The sequence below is a fragment of the Drosophila novamexicana genome, unplaced genomic scaffold (assembly GCF_003285875.2).
Source record: "Drosophila novamexicana strain 15010-1031.04,08,12 unplaced genomic scaffold, DnovRS2.1 tig00000644-arrow-pilon, whole genome shotgun sequence".
Taxonomy (NCBI): domain Eukaryota; kingdom Metazoa; phylum Arthropoda; class Insecta; order Diptera; family Drosophilidae; genus Drosophila; species Drosophila novamexicana.
This window is the reverse complement of record NW_020824814.1, coordinates 3,342,370-3,365,222: the sequence shown is the minus strand read 5'-3', so window position 1 is coordinate 3,365,222 and position 22,853 is coordinate 3,342,370. Positions and strand designations below refer to the sequence as shown.

The 22,853-nt window shown below is 40.7% G+C and overlaps 1 protein-coding gene across 1 annotated transcript; it reads left to right on the top strand.

Annotated features, from left to right (window-relative positions):
* Window positions 1-1,813: 1,813 nt before the first annotated feature.
* Window positions 1,814-22,348, top strand: LOC115762615 (tyrosine-protein phosphatase 1). Its single transcript, XM_030704913.1, has 10 exons — window positions 1,814-2,225; window positions 16,681-17,046; window positions 18,352-18,459; window positions 18,516-18,608; window positions 18,677-18,818; window positions 18,883-19,744; window positions 19,975-20,654; window positions 20,718-21,336; window positions 21,395-21,572; window positions 21,641-22,348. The coding sequence occupies exons 2-10, from the start codon at window positions 16,897-16,899 to the stop codon at window positions 21,728-21,730; spliced, it is 2,922 nt and encodes a 973-aa protein (XP_030560773.1). The 5' UTR covers window positions 1,814-2,225; window positions 16,681-16,896; the 3' UTR covers window positions 21,731-22,348.
* Window positions 22,349-22,853: the final 505 nt, after the last annotated feature.

Here is a 22,853-nt window from a genome sequence, read left to right as displayed (position 1 = left end):
GTTTATGTAAAATACTTAAAGCAAGTCTATCAAATTTTTAGCTATTAAATGTAATTTAAATTTTGTATAAATCAATTCAAGTACGTTTTCCATAAAAAGGCTTAAATATTAAATATGATGATAAACACAAGCAAATCGAATTTTTATAGCTGAGCACAGTTACACTCAGAGAAAATTTGGTTACGCATATTTAAATATAAATATCGTGTATATCTCTCTCTTTAACATCTTAAAGCAGTTACACTCAGAGAAAATTTCGTAAAGAATATAAATGATATTGTTTATTTTTTTGTTTAACACCTGTAAGCAGATACACTCAGAGAAAATGCGAATAGGAATAGAATTCATATTCCGTTTTTTTATGTACAGCATATTTCAATTTTACACTCAGCGAAAATATGGCAGCAATATAACTTATGTTTATTTTTTTTTTTTAATTTTAAAAATATGTTGTTTTAAAGTTCTTCGATTTTATATTTAAACGATTTTTAAGTAAGAAATACGTATAAGAGCAATATTCTTGCTTAGAACAAGCGCAGTGAAAGTACAATATTGCTTAAAATAGGTATTGTACTTTAGTGTAACATTAAGGAAATTTAGCTGTAAAGAGAAAATCTTTATATAAGAATTTAGACACAGACTAGTTCCTGATTTGAGTAATCATTCCCAATTTTTCTGTAAGTGTAGAAAAGTGCTGTACGTATATACAGATGAATGTTTTCTCTCTCTCTCTCTCTTTCCCTCTCTTCTCTCCCTCTCTCTCTCTCTCTCTCCCTCTCTCTCTCTCTCTCTCTCCCTCTCTAACTGTCGTGTTCGCGCTCTCAGTTTTCAGTTCTGCTTTGTGCCTTATTCGTAAACGTTTCGCTGCATATATTTGAACACTTTTAACATGAGGTTTTTTTGTCAACTAAAATCGTATCATCGTTTGATTAATACAAAGAACTGACGCACATGTTCCATTCTGACAGGCGAGACACATCGGGCGCAATGTCCATTAGGTTTTTTGATTAACATAAAAAACGCATAAAATTCCAATTTGCCGCATTTGTTGCGCTCAATTCCCGTGTCCGGTTGTGGTTATTCTTTCTCTTCTTTTCTAATTTTTTTTATATCCTTGTGGCTGTCACATTTTTGTGATGGCTGACCAACAGCCCCCGACCCCGACACCACAGACACAGGCAATTAATCATCATCCAACTGGGCAATATGGAATTTAAGTCAATTTTATTGCAGCAGCATTTTGTGAGCGTGTGCGTGTGTGTATGTGAGTGGGCGGGGTGGGTGGGTGGGTGTGTGTCCTTGGAGTTGACTTGGCTCACTTGCCCGCCTTTTTGCCCTTTTGAGCTACTTTTTGTTTGGCTGCCTCGAGAGCTTTTAGTTGCTCCTTTTGCTTCTGCTTGTGGGCCACCACCTGTTCGTCCATTTCTTTGGTCTCCTTTTTGGGCGCCTTCAAGGGCTTCTTCTTGCCACCCACACGACTGGACATCTCCAAGTAGATTCTACTCAAATTCCAACAAGCTTTAACAAATATTTCATTTTAATTGCACCTTTATCTGTCATATAATTAAATGCAAAGCCTGCTTTGCTCCTCAGGGCTTACTTATTGTAACATTAATAACAATTATATTGTATTTGAAATTTAAATCATAGCGGGCACATTTCATAGCAATGAGCAAACAATCGTTGCCCAGTGCTGCTTATCGATATGGCACAGAAATATCGTTTGACTCAGCAGTGTGCTCATCAAACTATCGTTTAAGTAGATACATCGATATATCGATATAGCATATTGCTGCACTTATCGTCGCAGCTAGCATCACTAGTTCGTCGCTGTTCGCCTTGGTTTGTTCGGTTTCGGAAAAAAAATTTAATTCTATTTTATTTTGTTGATTTTGTTCAATTATTGAAAGTACAATTGCTTGCGGTTTCGTTACAAGTTTCATATGTAAACCCGGCTCGTATAGCAACACCCAAGTTCCATAACTTTAGTTCGTATGCGGCTTCGCTCTGCCGTTCCGTCTTTTTCGTGTGTTTTTTTTGTTTTCCTTACAGCTCGCAAGCCGTGTGCGTGTGTGTGATTGTTCAAACTATGTGTGTACTTTAATGCCTGTGTAAAGTAACGAAGGAGCCTTACAAATAACATGTGTTCTTGTTTGCTGAATTTGTTGCTGTTCAAGAAGAGTACATACGATACACGACGTACCTAAGTTCCAGCGAAAGAAAAGGTGAGCGCTGCAGTTCCTGTCAAAAGCGGTTCATTTAACTCTTTTTTTTTATTGCTGGCGTGCCAGCCTATGTGTGTGTGTGTGTGTGAGTGCGCTTATCTGCAGCCGCAGGCAGAATCAACGCCACGGCGCTGCTGCCCTTTGATTATTATGATTTTGCTCTCTTCCCGACGTTCGCTCTCAGTCACTTCTCAAGACGATGCCGCCTACTCAACAAAACTCAGTGTCGCAGCGTTTGATTTGCTTGAAACTCAGTCTTGTAAAGAGTAAGAGATGCACTTTTACTCTCGCGCGCACACACACACACACACACACACACACACAAGCACATCCTACAATAATCCCAGGCAAGAAGAAGAAAAGTAAATGCAATGAAGAAACCGCTTGTGAGTGTATGCACACAGATGCATTTGTGTGTATGTGTGCAATTAATCATTGCATTGTGTTTACAAATCGTTTAATTAATTGAACTAGTTCTTGTTCTGGCTGCCGCAGTTCTCTCCCACACTCACTTTTCCTCCTACTCTCTTTCGGCGCATTAGGCTTAGCACAATTTCGCCGCAAATGGGATTAGTTGTCTTTAAGCCGCCGCGCTGTGCACTGGTGGGGACAGCAGCAAACAGTTTAGTAGACAAATTTGTGTTATTTGTTGTTTTTGTTTTGGTTGCCCCCCTCTAGCGTTTAACAGTAAAAGCAAAAAGTGAAGAGCTAGCGTATTGAGCATCAAGAATATCACACAAGAAGCAGACAGCTCTTTCTATGTGTGTGTGTGTGTGTGTGTTTGTGGTGTGCTCTTTGCTTGGCTGTGTGTGCGTGCAGCCCGGGGGCTGCTTGGCTCTGGGGTCTACTGTTGCATGAACACAAAAATAGCATAAGAGCATCTCGTTGTCGGGGTGCGTGTGCCGTTCGTTCGTTCGTTCGACAGAAGCAATAAAAATTAAAAGGCAAACAGCGATAAGCGGTGCGCACCCAGCCTGCCCCCTGCCCCCTGGCCCCTGCTCTGGCTAACGAGTGCACACATGGCAACCCTGACGCATAACGGTAAAGCACATAAAACCAAACAAATGCAAATGCACAGACGGCAGCACAACAACATTATTGATCCCTCTCTGACACGGCAAATTCAATTGTGCACTCTTCTTCCTCGTCCCGCCTCGCTCTGCTCCCCGTGCTTATCAGTTTAAATGGCCGCACGTGGGGTAGCTCGGACTCGGAGCTTTTTAAAGGCTGCCCCCTTTGACCGCTTTGACTTTGATAAGGGTTGCCAGATAGCTAAAAATACCGGCAGGCTTTAAAGCATGGATGGAAAAGGGGAACAAGAAACTGGGGTTCGCTTCGCTTAATTAAATACCCCAGGAGGTATTCATGATAATATTCTGATCTGATACACCACATAATATGTTAATATTAGCCCAGCTCTTTTCTCGACCGATCGTTTCTATATTTTCTATGTAATCTATATTATATAGTAATACTATAGACGGTTCGATGTTAACAAGTGCGCCCGTACATGCTAAAAGATCGAACGTTACATAGTTGGTGACAAAAGTAGAGTACCCTTAATGAGGGCATAAAAGCGATTTGACTGTTGAGTGATGTGCCCTAATTGAAATTGAGTGGCAGCTCCACCCCCCGCCCTACTCCATTTCCCATTTTCACCTGCCCATTTATGTGTTTTACAGTTTCAAATTACGTTGTGTGACAGGTTGAATGCCTGCGTTTTCCATTACGCACTCCTAATGTAGAGTACCGAGCAGAAAAGCTGCAAACTAAATTTGTCCACCTTTTGACCTCCTGGCAGCCCAGTTGCCATTCGCCCATTTGCTAATCGGGTTGACTCATCTGCAGTCGCGTTTTATCTGCAAGAAATCTACGTGACTTGAGCAGCTGAGCGACAATGAAGCTTGGTTTTAAGCGCTGGGCAAATACTCAACCGGTTCGACGTCGTCACCATTACCTCTGCCCCCCTTTCCCCTTAAACTAGCCACTTCCAGCATCAGCAAGCAAATTGGATTTGCTTACGTTGCCATTTCCCCCATTTGCTCAGCGGGTCACGCGAACAAAGCAAAAGCACAACTCGCACATTGGTTCGCAAGCTGTCAAACAAGGGAATTGGCATGTTTAATGTGCGAAAGAAAAACTGGCTGAGTAAGCAATATAAATAAACCAGTGTTGTAAACTGTCAGCAAGTAGCTGAACTCATAGAAAATATATGATTTTACAACACTAGAAAACTGAATTCATCTCGAAGCTCCTTTGATGACTGAAGAAGTTCGTATAACAGCTGAAAAGCTGTGTTCAAACATTGTTTCCTTTTTCAATGAACTTTCAAAAAGATCTATGTGATATTAAAAGATGCTTTTGCGTAGAAAATATTTAATTTTTATATAAAATGAACTTAGACCTTAAAAACTTATTAATGTTACAAAAAGTGCTTCCGCTCAAGTGAAATATAAGTGGAAAGCAAAGATGTACCCCTGTTCTTTTTAGACAAATCAATATAGCTTTTGCAACACTGTCACAGTGACTAACGGAAGCTGTTTCGAGTCGCGTTTTCAGTTGCCAAACTGGTCAAATAAACAAAAGCAAATTAAATCTGCATGCAAAAGCATGTGCACAATACACATGCAAACACTAATGCACACATACTTATATATGCTAATATATATATACAAAAATATAATAAACGAAATTTTGCAACGTGATGCCGCCGCTCCATAGCGAAAAAGTTGGCGAGCGGGGAGGGGGGGACTCGCCCAAAAACTCGGTCAACGAACCAAAAGTTTTCTTTTTGTTGTCAGGCGAATAAATTTGTTATAATTATCTGTGTGTGTGTGTGCGAGTGTGTGTGTGTGTGCGGCCTTTTGTTTATGCACTTTAAACAATACAACTGTTTAGCCAGAAATATTGTTGTTGTTCCCTTTGTTATTGTTAATTTCGTTTTCGTTTTCAATTAATGGCAACAGAAGAGAATAATAAACACAACATATACGCAATAAATACAAACAAAGCGAGCACCTGTGCACCCCCCCCCCCTCCCCCCTCGCCCCCGTACACCCGAAACCCCTTCAGACTTGCATTTACCTTGTACGGCAAAGGTAACTACAAAAGCCGTCATAACCACAACGAGGCATCGAATCGAGTCGGAACGAGTCTATAAGGCTTCCCGTTCATATATGGCCGACAGCCGATGTCAATTGTTGCCAGTTCCCTGAAATGGGGCGATTGGAGGCCTTGTGGGCGTTACCGGACCAAATGACGCAACCTCGTTATACCCCGTACAAACGAAAAAGATGGATTTTCCAAAAGGGAGCATAATGGGTTTGTTGTGGAAATACGAAACTGGCTGAAACGGAGAATCAACGAGATATAGAGTATGTGTGTACTATATGCCCGGTCAGGATCGGAGAGATCTGGCGTTATTTATTCACACTCATACGTCATATATATGTCTTGGATTCTTCGTCATTTGCTGCATTTGACATTATCGATAACTTAGCCCGTTTTTGTGATTTCGATAACTATCGACTTTCAGTCAGAGTACTTCAATCATAACACGCAGATTATATAACCTAGTACAACATCTTAACTGTCTACAGGGTATCAGCTAGTCGTGCTTTCTAAGCTGCTGCCCTTTTAAATGTTTATATTTTCTGTTGAATGTTCTTCAACCTGTTGAGCGCAATCTACAAAATTATCGATCCATTACCAAACTGGAGAGGGGCCTTTGGGGGGTTTCTGCCTCGTGTGCCTAACAAATTTGCATACATTTGCTGATAACGAAACGGTATTAAAAGTAAACCCCCACCCACCTGACCTACCCCCAACCCCTGCCTAAGCAGCTTAACCTACTGAGCAACCAGGTGGGAGGCAGAAATTTGCATAATTGGCTAATGGAATGGCTAGCTAATTAACAAAACAGAAACAATGCCGATTTTGTAAGTGTTTCTAGCGATCAGAAAACATATAATATATAGATATATACTTTTTATAGATATAGATGTATCTAGATACCATATAAATCTCGCACATAGAAGCTTTTCTTTATCAGACGTGAATTGAATTTCCGATAAATTTAATTTTCTATTTACCTTTTTTATTGATTAACATTAAAGGCAACAACTTTTCCTACAGTTTATTTATACATGATCCTAACCACAAGCTGATATATATACATATCTTAATGAAACAAGGCTCCTTTCTTGTGACAGTCAGTACTTTTCCTGGAGATGACTGGGATCTGATATATGTAGCTCTTAAAGATCATAATCGATCGGGCATTGTTTTTTTTTTGTATGAAAAACAATTTAGGTTTTCACTTGTGAGCTTTACTATGTTCCCATGCTTCCCACAGTTTAAACAGAATCTCATTAACAACAACTGACATAAGCCAAAATTTCCCACTCCCATAACTCGGCCAAATCTCATCCGATTTACACCAGGTTTGACTCATTGTTCATGGTTTGGCCTCTAGAACAATTTGGCATCAAAATCTGGCAACGTCATTTTTGGTCCAAATTCATGTCAAAATGTACCCTGAAATATTTTATATAGACATAGGTCAAAACTTCCCACCCCAATAACTTGGTCAAATCTCATCAGATTTTCAAGAGGTTTGGATTTTTCTTCATGGTTTGGCCTCTAGAACAATTTGGCATCAAAATCTGGCAACGTCATTTTTGGTCCAAATTCATGTCAAAATGGAACCCTGAAATATCTTATATAGACATAGGTCAAAACTTCCCACCCCAATAACTTGGTCAAATCTCATCAGATTTTCAAGAGGTTTGGATTTTTCTTCATGGTTTGGCCTCTAGAACAATTTGTCATCAAAATCTGGCAACGTCATTTTTGGTCCAAATTCATGTCAAAATGGAACCCTGAAATTCGTGTCAAAATGGAACCCTAAAATATCTTATATAGACATAGGTCAAAACTTCCCACCCCCATAACTTGGTCAAATCTCATCAGATTTTCAAGAGGTTTGGATTTTTCTTCATGGTTTGGCCTCTAGAACAATTTGGCATCAAAATCTGGCAACGTCATTTTTGGTCCAAATTCATGTCAAAATGGAACCCTGAAATATCTTATATAGACATAGGTCAAAACTTCCCACCCCAATAACTTGGTCAAATCTCATCAGATTTTCAAGAGGTTTGGATTTTTCTTCATGGTTTGGCCTCTAGAACAATTTGGCATCAAAATCTGGCAACGTCATTTTTGGTCCAAATTCATGTCAAAATGGAACCCTGAAATATCTTATATAGACATAGGTCAAAACTTCCCACCCCCATAACTTGGTCAAATCTCATCAGATTTTCAAGAGGTTTGGATTTTTCTTCATGGTTTGGCCTCTAGAACAATTTGGCATCAAAATCTGGCAACGTCGTTTTTGGTCCAAATTCATGTCAAAATGTACCCTGAAATATTTTATATAGCCATAGGTCAAAACTTCCCACGCCCATAACTTGGTCAAATCTCATCAGATTTTCAAGAGGTTTGGATTATTCTTCATGGTTTGGCCTCTAGAACAATTTGGCATCAAAATCTGGCAACGTCATTTTTGGTCCAAATTCATGTCAAAATGTACCCTGAAATATTTTATATAGACATAGGTCAAAACTTCCCACCCCAATAACTTGGTCAAATCTCATCAGATTTTCAAGAGGTTTGGATTTTTCTTCATGGTTTGGCCTCTAGAACAATTTGGCATCAAAATCTGGCAACGTCATTTTTGGTCCAAATTCATGTCAAAATGGAACCCTGAAATATCTTATATAGACATAGGTCAAAACTTCCCACCCCAATAACTTGGTCAAATCTCATCAGATTTTCAAGAGGTTTGGATTTTTCTTCATGGTTTGGCCTCTAGAACAATTTGTCATCAAAATCTGGCAACGTCATTTTTGGTCCAAATTCATGTCAAAATGGAACCCTGAAATTCGTGTCAAAATGGAACCCTAAAATATCTTATATAGACATAGGTCAAAACTTCCCACCCCCATAACTTGGTCAAATCTCATCAGATTTTCAAGAGGTTTGGATTTTTCTTAATGGTTTGGCCTCTAGAACAATTTGGCATCAAAATCTGGCAACGTCATTTTTGGTCCAAATTCATGTCAAAATGGAACCCTGAAATATCTTATATAGACATAGGTCAAAACTTCCCACCCCAATAACTTGGTCAAATCTCATCAGATTTTCAAGAGGTTTGGATTTTTCTTCATGGTTTGGCCTCTAGAACAATTTGGCATCAAAATCTGGCAACGTCATTTTTGGTCCAAATTCATGTCAAAATGTACCCTGAAATATTTTATATAAACATAGGTCAAAACTTCCCACCCCAATAACTTGGTCAAATCTCATCAGATTTTCAAGAGGTTTGGATTTTTCTTCATGGTTTGGCCTCTAGAACAATTTGGCATCAAAATCTGGCAACGTCGTTTTTGGTCCAAATTCATGTCAAAATGTACCCTGAAATATTTTATATAGCCATAGGTCAAAACTTCCCACGCCCATAACTTGGTCAAATCTCATCCGATTTTCAAGAGGTTTGGATTTTTCTTCATGGTTTGGCCTCTAGAACAATTTGGCATCAAAATCTGGCAACGTCATTTTTGGTCCAAATTCATGTCAAAATGGAACCCTGAAATATCTTATATAGACATAGGTCAAAACTTCCCACCCCCATAACTTGGTCAAATCTCATCAGATTTTCAAGAGGTTTGGATTTTTCTTCATGGTTTGGCCTCTAGAACAATTTGGCATCAAAATCTGGCAACGTCGTTTTTGGTCCAAATTCATGTCAAAATGTACCCTGAAATATTTTATATAGCCATAGGTCAAAACTTCCCACGCCCATAACTTGGTCAAATCTCATCAGATTTTCAAGAGGTTTGGATTTTTCTTCATGGTTTGGCCTCTAGAACAATTTGGCATCAAAATCTGGCAACGTCATTTTTGGTCCAAATTCATGTCAAAATGTACCCTGAAATATTTTATATAGACATAGGTCAAAACTTCCCACCCCAATAACTTGGTCAAATCTCATCAGATTTTCAAGAGGTTTGGATTTTTCTTCATGGTTTGGCCTCTAGAACAATTTGGCATCAAAATCTGGCAACGTCGTTTTTGGTCCAAATTCATGTCAAAATGTACCCTGAAATATTTTATATAGCCATAGGTCAAAACTTCCCACGCCCATAACTTGGTCAAATCTCATCCGATTTTCAAGAGGTTTGGATTTTTCTTCATGGTTTGGCCTCTAGAACAATTTGGCATCAAAATCTGGCAACGTCGTTTTTGGTCCAAATTCATGTCAAAATGTACCCTGAAATATTTTATATAGCCATAGGTCAAAACTTCCCACGCCCATAACTTGGTCAAATCTCATCAGATTTTCAAGAGGTTTGGATTTTTCTTCATGGTTTGGCCTCTAGAACAATTTGGCATCAAAATCTGGCAACGTCATTTTTGTCCAAATTCATGTCAAAATGTACCCTGAAATATTTTATATAGACATAGGTCAAAACTTCCCACCCCAATAACTTGGTCAAATCTCATCAGATTTTCAAGAGGTTTGGATTTTTCTTCATGGTTTGGCCTCTAGAACAATTTGGCATCAAAATCTGGCAACGTCATTTTTGGTCCAAATTCATGTCAAAATGGAACCCTGAAATATCTTATATAGACATAGGTCAAAACTTCCCACCCCAATAACTTGGTCAAATCTCATCAGATTTTCAAGAGGTTTGGATTTTTCTTCATGGTTTGGCCTCTAGAACAATTTGGCATCAAAATCTGGCAACGTCATTTTTGGTCCAAATTCATGTCAAAATGGAACCCTGAAATTCGTGTCAAAATGGAACCCTCAAATATCTTATTTAGGCATAGGTCAAAACTTCCCACCCCCATAACTTGGTCAAATCTCATCAGATTTTCAAGAGGTTTGGATTTTTCTTCATGGTTTGGCCTCTAGAACAATTTGGCATTAAAATCTGGCAACGTCATTTTTGGTCCAAATTCATGTCAAAATGGAACCCTGAAATTCGTGTCAAAATGGAACCCTAAAATATCTTATTTAGACATAGGTCAAAACTTCCCACCCCCATAACTTGGTCAAATCTCATCAGATTTTCAAGAGGTTTGGATTTTTCTTCATGGTTTGGCCTCTAGAACAATTTGGCATCAAAATCTGGCAACGTCGTTTTTGGTCCAAATTCATGTCAAAATGGAACCCTGAAATATCTTATATAGACATAGGTCAAAACTTCCCACCCCCATAACTTGGTCAAATCTCATCCGATTTTCAAGAGGTTTGGATTTTTCTTCATGGTTTGGCCTCTAGAACAATTTGGCATTAAAATCTGGCAACGTCATTTTTGGTCCAAATTCATGTCAAAATGGAACCCTGAAATTCGTGTCAAAATGGAACCCTAAAATATCTTATTTAGACATAGGTCAAAACTTCCCACCCCCATAACTTGGTCAAATCTCATCAGATTTTCAAGAGGTTTGGATTTTTCTTCATGGTTTGGCCTCTAGAACAATTTGGCATCAAAATCTGGCAACGTCGTTTTTGGTCCAAATTCATGTCAAAATGGAACCCTGAAATATCTTATATAGACATAGGTCAAAACTTCCCACCCCCATAACTTGGTCAAATCTCATCAGATTTTCAAGAGGTTTGGATTTTTCTTCATGGTTTGGCCTCTAGAACAATTTGGCATCAAAATCTGGCAACGTCGTTTTTGGTCCAAATTCATGTCAAAATGTACCCTGAAATATTTTATATAGCCATAGGTCAAAACTTCCCACGCCCATAACTTGGTCAAATCTCATCAGATTTTCAAGAGGTTTGGATTTTTCTTCATGGTTTGGCCTCTAGAACAATTTGGCATCAAAATCTGGCAACGTCATTTTTGGTCCAAATTCATGTCAAAATGTACCCTGAAATATTTTATATAAACATAGGTCAAAACTTCCCACCCCAATAACTTGGTCAAATCTCATCAGATTTTCAAGAGGTTTGGATTTTTCTTCATGGTTTGGCCTCTAGAACAATTTGGCATCAAAATCTGGCAACGTCGTTTTTGGTCCAAATTCATGTCAAAATGTACCCTGAAATATTTTATATAAACATAGGTCAAAACTTTCCACCCCCATAACTTGGTCAAATCTCATCAGATTTTCAAGAGGTTTGGATTTTTCTTCATGGTTTGGCCTCTAGAACAATTTGGCATCAAAATCTGGCAACGTCGTTTTTGGTCCAAATTCGTGTCAAAATGGAACCCTAAAATATCTTATTTAGACATAGGTCAAAACTTCCCACCCCCATAACTTGGTCAAATCTCATCAGATTTTCAAGAGGTTTGGATTTTTCTTCATGGTTTGGCCTCTAGAACAATTTGGCATCAAAATCTGGCAACGTCGTTTTTGGTCCAAATTCATGTCAAAATGTACCCTGAAATATTTTATATAAACATAGGTAAAAACTTCCCACCCCAATAACTTGGTCAAATCTCATCAGATTTTCAAGAGGTTTGGATTTTTCTTCATGGTTTGGCCTCTAGAACAATTTGGCATCAAAATCTGGCAACGTCGTTTTTGGTCCAAATTCATGTCAAAATGTACCCTGAAATATTTTATATAAACATAAGTCAAAACTTTCCACCCCCATAACTTGGTCAAATCTCATCCGATTTTCAAGAGGTTTGGATTTTTCTTCATGGTTTGGCCTCTAGAACAATTTGGCATCAAAATCTGGCAACGTCATTTTTGGTCCAAATTCATGTCAAAATGGAACCCTGAAATTCGTGTCAAAATGGAACCCTGAAATATCTTATATAGACATAGGTCAAAACTTTCCACCCCCATAACTTGGTCAAATCTCATCCGATTTTCAAGAGGTTTGGATTTTTCTTCATGGTTTGGCCTCTAGAACAATTTGGCATCAAAATCTGGCAACGTCATTTTTGGTCCAAATTCATGTCAAAATGGAACCCTGAAATTCGTGTCAAAATGGAACCCTAAAATATCTTATATAGACATAGGTCAAAACTTCCCACCCCAATAACTTGGTCAAATCTCATCAGATTTTCAAGAGGTTTGGATTTTTCTTCATGGTTTGGCCTCTAGAACAATTTGGCATCAAAATCTGGCAACGTCGTTTTTGGTCCAAATTCATGTCAAAATGTACCCTGAAATATTTTATATAAACATAGGTCAAAACTTTCCACCCCCATAACTTGGTCAAATCTCATCAGATTTTCAAGAGGTTTGGATTTTTCTTCATGGTTTGGCCTCTAGAACAATTTGGCATCAAAATCTGGCAACGTCGTTTTTGGTCCAAATTCATGTCAAAATGTACCCTGAAATATTTTATATAAACATAGGTCAAAACTTTCCACCCCCATAACTTGGTCAAATCTCATCCGATTTTCAAGAGGTTTGGATTTTTCTTCATGGTTTGGCCTCTAGAACACTTTGGCATCAAAATCTGGCAACGTCATTTTTGGTCCAAATTCATGTCAAAATGGAACCCTGAAATTCGTGTCAAAATGGAACCCTAAAATATCTTATTTAGACATAGGTCAAAACTTCCCACCCCCATAACTTGGTCAAATCTCATCAGATTTTCAAGAGGTTTGGATTTTTCTTCATGGTTTGGCCTCTAGAACAATTTGGCATCAAAATCTGGCAACGTCATTTTTGGTCCAAATTCATGTAAAAATGTACCCTGAAATATTTTATATAAACATAGGTCAAAACTTCCCACCCCAATAACTTGGTCAAATCTCATCAGATTTTCAAGAGGTTTGGATTTTTCTTCATGGTTTGGCCTCTAGAACAATTTGGCATCAAAATCTGGCAACGTCGTTTTTGGTCCAAATTCATGTCAAAATGTACCCTGAAATATTTTATATAAACATAGGTCAAAACTTTCCACCCCCATAACTTGGTCAAATCTCATCAGATTTTCAAGAGGTTTGGATTTTTCTTCATGGTTTGGCCTCTAGAACAATTTGGCATCAAAATCTGGCAACGTCGTTTTTGGTCCAAATTCATGTCAAAATGTACCCTGAAATATTTTATATAGACATAGGTCAAAACTTCCCACGCCCATTACTTGGTCAAATCTCATCAGATTTTCAAGAGGTTTGGATTTTTCTTCATGGTTTGGCCTCTAGAACAATTTGGCATCAAAATCTGGCAACGTCGTTTTTGGTCCAAATTCATGTCAAAATGTACCCTGAAATATTTTATATAGACATAGGTCAAAATTTTCCACCCCCATAACTTGGTCAAATCTCATCCGATTTTCACCAGGTTTGGATTTTTCTTCATGGTTTGGTCTCTAGATCAATTTGGCATCAAAATCTGGCAACGTCGTTTTTGGTCCAAATTCATGTCAAAATGTACCCTGAAATATTTTATATAGACATAGGTCAAAACTTTCCACCCCCATAACTTGGTCAAATCTCATCCGATTTTCACCAGGTTTGGATTTTTCTTCATGGTTTGGCCTCTAGAACAATTTGGCATCAAAATCTGGCAACGTCGTTTTTGGTCCAAATTCATGTCAAAATGTACCCTGAAATATTTTATATAAACATAGGTCAAAACTTTCCACCCCCATAACTTGGTCAAATCTCATCCGATTTTCAAGAGGTTTGGATTTTTCTTCATGGTTTGGCCTCTAGAACACTTTGGCATCAAAATCTGGCAACGTCATTTTTGGTCCAAATTCATGTCAAAATGGAACCCTGAAATTCGTGTCAAAATGGAACCCTAAAATATCTTATTTAGACATAGGTCAAAACTTCCCACCCCCATAACTTGGTCAAATCTCATCAGATTTTCAAGAGGTTTGGATTTTTCTTCATGGTTTGGCCTCTAGAACAATTTGGCATCAAAATCTGGCAACGTCGTTTTTGGTCCAAATTCATGTCAAAATGTACCCTGAAATATTTTATATAAACATAGGTCAAAACTTCCCACCCCAATAACTTGGTCAAATCTCATCAGATTTTCAAGAGGTTTGGATTTTTCTTCATGGTTTGGCCTCTAGAACAATTTGGCATCAAAATCTGGCAACGTCGTTTTTGGTCCAAATTCATGTCAAAATGTACCCTGAAATATTTTATATAAACATAGGTCAAAACTTTCCACCCCCATAACTTGGTCAAATCTCATCAGATTTTCAAGAGGTTTGGATTTTTCTTCATGGTTTGGCCTCTAGAACAATTTGGCATCAAAATCTGGCAACGTCGTTTTTGGTCCAAATTCATGTCAAAATGTACCCTGAAATATTTTATATAGACATAGGTCAAAACTTCCCACGCCCATTACTTGGTCAAATCTCATCAGATTTTCAAGAGGTTTGGATTTTTCTTCATGGTTTGGCCTCTAGAACAATTTGGCATCAAAATCTGGCAACGTCGTTTTTGGTCCAAATTCATGTCAAAATGTACCCTGAAATATTTTATATAGACATAGGTCAAAATTTTCCACCCCCATAACTTGGTCAAATCTCATCCGATTTTCACCAGGTTTGGATTTTTCTTCATGGTTTGGTCTCTAGATCAATTTGGCATCAAAATCTGGCAACGTCGTTTTTGGTCCAAATTCATGTCAAAATGTACCCTGAAATATTTTATATAGACATAGGTCAAAACTTTCCACCCCCATAACTTGGTCAAATCTCATCCGATTTTCACCAGGTTTGGATTTTTCTTCATGGTTTGGTCTCTAAATCTTGCACCCTTCATTTTTGTCATGTAAAATGTTACCCTCAAATATCCCATATAGCCTGTTGCTAGTGGAAGAAACGTTTGAATTGTGTCCGAGTCAAAACACATACATATTTCCATCGCACATTAAGTTTTCGATGCTTTTAAATTACTTTGATTACTTTTTTTATAAACAATTTGTAGGGTATTCGGCAGTTGTGCAGACTTAGCTTCCCACGGTTCACACTGCCTTTGACTCTTTGTATTTTGTCATTGTTTACTTTGGGCGGTGTATTGCCTAGGTGTGTATGTACGTGTGTATATGTGCATGTGTATATGTGCGTGTGTGTGCGTGCGGGAAACACACTTCACCATTTCACATGACAAACGTTTGGCCCAAAGGTCTTCACTGGGCCTTAGGCCACATATTTTCACGCGCTGGCGAACAACACACGCACACACATGCATACATAAGCTCGCACACACACACACACACACACACTGCGTAGACAAACCATTGACAAGTGTACCGAGTGACTAATAACTGTTTCTTCCTCTTCGCCTCGTTCTGCTTGGACTTCCTTCGACTTGTCTTGGCCGCAATTGACTTAATGGAGCACATACACATTCATGTGTGTGTCAGATAAGACACACATGTGTGTGTGTGTGTGTGTGTGTGTCGATATAGTACTTATCTTCCAGTGATGATTGATGCGCCGTGTAATTGGCTTATAAGCTTTTCAAATGATATACGAACTAGCTATAAATATCGAAGTTTTTTTTTAGTTTATTTTTAAGTTTTTTATTTCATTTTAATTTGTTGCATTTTTAGGTCATTTAATTTATAATTCGATTTGAATATCAATTTTGTGCATTTTTATTTGTCTCACAATTAGATTAATATTCTATAAAAATATATAGTGAAAGGTTAATTAGCTGGCGTTTCCTGGAATACCTTATCATCTGCATAAATGTGCGGTTCTTTCTTTTGCACTTATACTTTGGATTAAGTACTCACACCCACACACACACACCCTCCCCCTCACACCCACATCGATAGCTATTTAAGTATATGCCATTAGTTGTAGCAAATACAAATGTTGTGCTCATACGTAAGTATTTTGTACATGTGACAGATAAAGATATTTATGTGCTCTCTGTTCTATATTAATACACGATTTCCGGCTGGCAGCCCCCAGCCAAAACAAGCAAGAAAACCAGCCAAAACAGGGAAAAAGTCAAGTACAACACAATTATTGCGCCACATATGAAATGAGTGCACATTTCATTGGTAATACGTAAAAATGCGAATGTTCCGATAGCAATTCGATTAGATTTATGAATAGAGTATACAGTATGAAATTTCCAGCTAATTAACAGCCTTGGCGTGCTGTTATTAACAGTTGTATGTTATATTTACAGCGCTGTTAATGACAGTAAACTCAGCAACAATTTTTGCTTTTTCTGTTTCTAATAAGAGTTTAATGCTTTATATCAATTATTATAAAAAAACATAATATAATTAATGAGAATAATCCTTAATAATTAACAGCTCTGGCATTTTGTTAACAGTTGTATATTATGTAATCAGTTCTGTTCATGCAAAGTAACATTAAGCAGAGCAAATTCTTTGCATCTCCAATTGTTGACTATACTTTACCGCACAAATATGTCAATTTGCCAGCTCTCACTTATAATTTAACCATAACTCAATTTATTTGCAGCAAAAGTAGAAGAAGAAGTCAAGTATACACTCGAGTATCCATCCAAAGTCTTAGCCATAACGTGAACGAGACACGTCCAATAAGTCAAAGTCTTGCCATTGTTTATCGAATAAACAAACATAACTGCCAGCCACGAGGAGCCTTACAGCAGGAAGGAGCGGACACCCACACACACACACGTTTAGCAATTAATTGGGGGCAGTATGGAACGGGGCCATGTTTGAACGCTTTCGCCTGAGCAACCTGAGCAGAAACTATCGACAACGCGGCGCATCCACAGAACTGGCGCGCGACAAGAAACAACAGCGGCAGCAATGCGTCACCGTACTCTTCCTAGATGACATCACGCACACCTTTCGGATCGAGGTGAGTACTATGAGGGCTCCCATAACGAACCCCTAGGGCTTAGCCTATGCCCATTAGGGAAATCCCTTTTTGAGAAGATTCATGCCTGATAGCGCATATGAGGTGTACGGGCTTGGGATTGGAGAGACTACTGCTTGGATTGACTCCCAGACATTGAAAAAGAGACTCCTAGAATCCCTGACACTAGACTTCCAAGCCTGACAGACTACCAAGTTGCTAGAAGAACATACTCTCCTCTGAATCCCCCATCCGGCTGAGAGAAGCTGCATCGACTTGCCTTGCCTAAACTTTTCAGCTTTTCTTCCCCACATAGCTAGCTGGCCTTCTTGGCGAGCTTTCACTGCATTTCGACATCCACTCGAACACCCACGCCCACTTGGGCTGCATAATCAATAGTTGCTTTCCACTCGCTCGCATAATAATAATAATAATTGCGAATTGTGTAAAAAAATCAAAGACCTCGGCAGCATAGAAAGTCGCCTTGTCGTGCGTTACATACCTATCTTTGTTAGCCATTGTTTTTTGTATATTTTTACCCCAACTCCTACTCCATTTGCACTTGAATATTGAATTTGTGAAGTGCTTCGCATCTTCACTTTCGACAGACAGTCAGATAAACAGGCAGACAGACAAACAGACAGACGGACAGACTCTCAGTCAGACACGCACTTGTCCAAGAGCCATTCGCATTGTTTTCTTAATTACAACACGACTCGTTGCCCCCCAAGCTGAACATGAAAAATAATGATAAAGCTGTAGCTGAGCTAAGATCTGGGCACCAAATTGCAGCCAAATTAGCGTCATTTCACAGTTAGTCAACGAAACAAAGCAAAACTCGGTGAATGGTGAAATTTTTCATATATATCAAAGCGTTAAAATACTTGGCTATGACAGAAAACTGTCAAGGCGCAGGTAAATTAGTCTGTGCTTAAAAAGCAAAGAAAGTGACAGAGAGCAGAAATATCAGGCAATGTTACGGTCCGTGTAATGCGCAAATTTTAGTTTTTCACCTAAATTTCACCTGTGCGGGTGGATTTGTTAAAATGAGAGATACACAATTCGATTCAGCTCTGATTGCATCTAAGCATTGATCTAGGAGAATGGGTTAAACTCCGATCGGAGGAATAACTTAAAAGCTGTAGACAGCAGGCTTTCATGTATTTTCCACCCTTGTGGGTGGAATTGTCAAGCATTTCGACTTAGATTCACTTTCACTTACCAACAATTGAGGTAAAAACTTTTTTTGGGGTTTTATTTCATTTGCGAATTCAGTTTTTATTCAACTTGCACTTTTTATGCTTTCAGAAACGTGCAAAAGGCTCTGAGCTACTGGATCAGGTCTTTCACTATCTCGAGCTATCCGAAAGGGACTACTTTGGTCTATTGTTTCCACAGAAGCCCGGTGATGTTGTGGTAAGTGAATCAATGAATACACTCAAGCTGACACTCACGAATCAATCCATTTGCAGAGATGGGTGGATGCACAGAAGCAATTCAAGAAGCAATGCAGCAGCCTCTCGCTCGACAACGATGCCGTTCCATTATTAGAGTTTAGGGTTAAGGTGAGAGAGTAACTCAGCCAATTATCTATGAGCTTCCGTCTAAACTAAATTTATATTTTATATTATAGTTCTATGTAAGCGATCCCAGTCGGCTGCAGGAGGAGTTCACACGCTACCAGTTTTATCTGCAGATCAAGCGCAACATTTTGCTGGGCCAACTGCCGTGCTCCAGCAACACCCAGTGCCTGCTTGCCAGCTACACGGTGCAGTGTGAGTAGCCGAAACCTTAATCCAATCCCCGCTAGCTGAGCTAATCTTCGCTTTTGATCCGCAGCTGAGCTGGGCGACTTCAATGCGACGGAGCATCAGACAGGCTACTTGAGCGGCCTGCAGTTGCTGGCGGAGCAAACGCCGGAGGCGGAGCGTAAAATCTGTGAGCTGCACAAGCTGCATCGCGGCCAGCTGCCAGCTGATGCGGAATACAATTATCTGGAGCATGGCAAGCGTCTGGAGCTGTATGGCATTGATCTGCACAAGGCGACCGATTCCAATGGCAAGGATCTGCAGCTGGGCGTCTCGGCGGTGGGTCTGCTGGTCTTTCAACATGCGCTGCGCATCAACACCTTCTCGTGGAGCAAAATGGTGAAAGTGTCCTTCAAGCGCAAGGACTTCTTTATACAGCTGCGCCGCGAGCCCAGCGAGAGCTACGACACGCTGCTCGGCTTCGGCATGACCAGTCACAAGCACGCGAAGGCTCTATGGAAGTCCTGCGTCGAGCATCACAGCTTCTTCCGCCTGAAGCGTCCGCATCGCCTGTCGCGCTTCCTTAACATCAGCCTGGGCAGCAAGTTCTACTATTCGGGCCGCACCGAGCTACAGGCCGTGCAGGAGTCCAAGCAGCGCGGTCGCATACACAAGGTCTTCGTGCGCTCGCCCAGCAAGCGGCTCTTAGCTGGCGGAGCAGCTGGTGCCGGCGGCGGCAGCTCCGCCGATGGCACGCCCCAGCTGCTGCATAATGGCACGGGCAGCGGCTCCGATAGTGCCGCCTCGCACAACGGCAAGCCGTCCGCATCCACCATACTGACCATCACGAAAACAAGCCGTCCACATGACACGTCCAAGGTTACGTCCAAGCAGGCGGACGCCATGCCGCGCAAGGCCTGGGAGCAGCACAGCGATGAGTACGATATACAGCTGTAAGTTTTGTCCTTTTCCCTAAAACTTATCAAAAACTGCGTAAGCAGGCAGTAGGCGTTGCTTACGATCTCCATAGGGAATACATATCCTTCACCAGCTAAATAAGCTGAGTCGATTTAGTCATGACCGTCTTTCTATAAACAAAATAATGTAGTAGTCTAGTAGACAGATTAATCCTAGTCGAGCCTTAACTTGATTCTAATCTTGCACCTGTTTCATTTTCCCACAGCGATGTTGGCTTCATTGAGCAATGCACGCGTCGCTTTGAGTCGGGCACGCCCTCGCCCATGCCGCCTGCCTACAGCTCCGGGCAGCACAGTCCCCTGCTGCTGCCCACAACCATAGCGGATGCAGTGGGCCAGCCGGAGAGCGGCAGCGACTTGATCACCATGCGCCTGCTGGCCGATGAGCAGGGCCGCTACGGCTTTAATGTGAAGGGCGGCGTGGATCTCAGCCTGCCCGTGCAGGTGTCCAAGGTGGTGCCGCACACGCCCGCCGATCGCTGCACGCCGCGTGTCTGCGAGGGCGACGAGGTGCTCATGATCAATGGACGCGATGTGCACGGCCTGCGGCACGAGCAGGTGGTGGCCATGATACGCGACTGCCGGCACCAGTCGAGTGGCGAGCTGCTGCTGACGGTGCGTCCCAAGCGTTCGGCGCCGCTGCTGCTGGAGGAGGAGCCGCTGTACCAGTATGTGCCCGAGTCCGACGAGATAGGCTCGCACTCGAATCTGCTCGACGGCGATGCGCTCTTCACCCAGAGCCTGCTGCTGCTCAGTGATGGTCTCGCCTCGGGCGCCCTGCTCGCCCAGTACGAGCTCATGTATCGCAAGAATCCCGATCTAGCCATTACGGAAGCGCGCAAGGCCGCAAATGCGCCCAAGAATCGGTATCGCGACATTTCTCCCTGTAAGTGCAAATCACAAACCCCTTTCGAAAATCTCTGTTGAATCTATCTATATTTATTTCCAGATGACTGCACGCGCGTCTCGTTGGTCAATTCCTTGACCGGAGACTATATCAATGCCAACTATGTGAACATGGAGATACCCGGCGGCGGCGTCAATCGATATATTGCCACACAGGGCCCGCTGGCCAGCACCACAACGGACTTTTGGCGCATGGTGCAGCAGGAGAGCAGCCACTTGCTGGTCATGCTGACCACCGTGATGGAGGCGGGACGTCAGAAGTGCCACCAGTACTGGCCCGTGACGGGCGATGAACTGCAGCTGGGCGATGGATTTTCGGTGCGTTGCCTCAGCGAGAAACCGGACGAGACGGGCAGCTTTGTCTTCCGTGAGTTTGTGCTGCGGGATAAGCACGAGCAGCGACACATTCATCACATGCAATATCTCGCCTGGCCCGATCACTGTGTGCCCTCCGATCCCAATCTGTTTCTGGAGTTTACGGAACGCGTTCGCGCCGCACGTAATCGCACCCTGCTCCAGGAGATCGAGGAGAGCCTGAAGCAGGTGCGCCTGCTCGACGCCGATGCCGATGACAACGGCGGCCTGATGAGCGAGCGCAAGTGCGCGGCCAGCAACGGTGCCACGCCCGAAGACGAAACGCCCGTGTCCACCAGCGTGCATCAGTAAGATTTCACAAAAACGGAGCGTAAATCATAAATTAATTGGTGTCAATCCTTGCAGATGCATCAGCGCTGCCAATCCGCCCGTGATTGTGCACTGTTCGGCGGGCATTGGACGCACCGGCGTGCTCATACTAATGGACACGGCTCTGGCGCTGATGGAGGCGCGCGAGCCCGTCTATCCGCTGGACATTGTGCGCACCATGCGCGATCAACGCGCCTGCATGGTACAGAATGTGGTAAGTGTATATGATAGCCCTTCATGACTGGTTAATCTTAAGCTGGATATTCTCTAAATCCCTTCCAGAGTCAATATCGCTTTGTGTGTGAATGCATTTGCGCGGCCTACATGAAGATATCGCGCAGCAGCGCGGCCATCCACGATGATGACGATTAGAGCCGGCCACCTGCCCTTTCCAAGTTCTACTAGCGGACAATCTAAATACAAATCTTCCTCCCTATATCCCGTCTTGCAAGACGCTTATGATACTTCTCAATCTTTACTATATGCATATATCTTTACTATACACTTATGGAATCAATCTTATTGTTAGAGTAACCCGTAGTAGACATACATACATACATGCGCATAAGTATCTATGCTCTATATCATTACGTTTATTATTATCATTATTGTGTCTATATAATTATATATATAGTGTGTGTGTATGTATGTATCATTCTTGTAGTGCATAATCAACTCTGTATATCGCATAAATATGGGCAATAATCCACGCAAGTGCTGCTGAAAATCTCGCAAGAAACCCAATTCTAAATTTTACAAAAAAACACAAAATGAGAACAAAACTACCTAATTCAAGTATACAAAAGAAAAGCGTTAAGCGAATTAAAGAAATTGCATATTTATATACCCATCCCCCAAAGGTGGAAATTACAGAGAATATATATCTATAAACAATAACTAAAAAAAAAAAAGCAAAAACAAATGAGAAGTAAAAACTGTTAGTATTTTAGCACCAAATTAAATTCGTATACATATATGTATTTATGCTGAAAATCAGAGCTAAATAAATATTATTAAACAAATGTAACATTAGTTAAGTAAATAGTTAATTAAGAACCTGTTGACGTGACCAATTGACACTTATCAAAACTATATCTTGGACGCAGTCTAAAAACATCCTTTGATGACCAGGATAATCCATTACTTGAAGGTCTTGATACTGAAACAACTTGCTTTGCTTCAAAGTGGATTCGGAGCAAACTTCTAGGAGACCAGTCTGGCCAATCATAAAAAGTCAAGCTACTACTAAAGGACACAGCTCCGACACATCGTCAAGTAGATTACCAGATTACCTTTTGATAAACCATTTGCCACATAACTATCAAGGAACTTCAATGGAAATTTAAACAAGTATAACCGGGTGAGTCCAGCTATTACTTTCTTGTAGTCGAATAGCTTAATAATACTAAGTATAAGTAGGCTCGGTTTAATTAATTTTTCACAAATTACTTCTGTTTAACTATTCACCCATTTTCCGATCAGTGAACTATGTCTT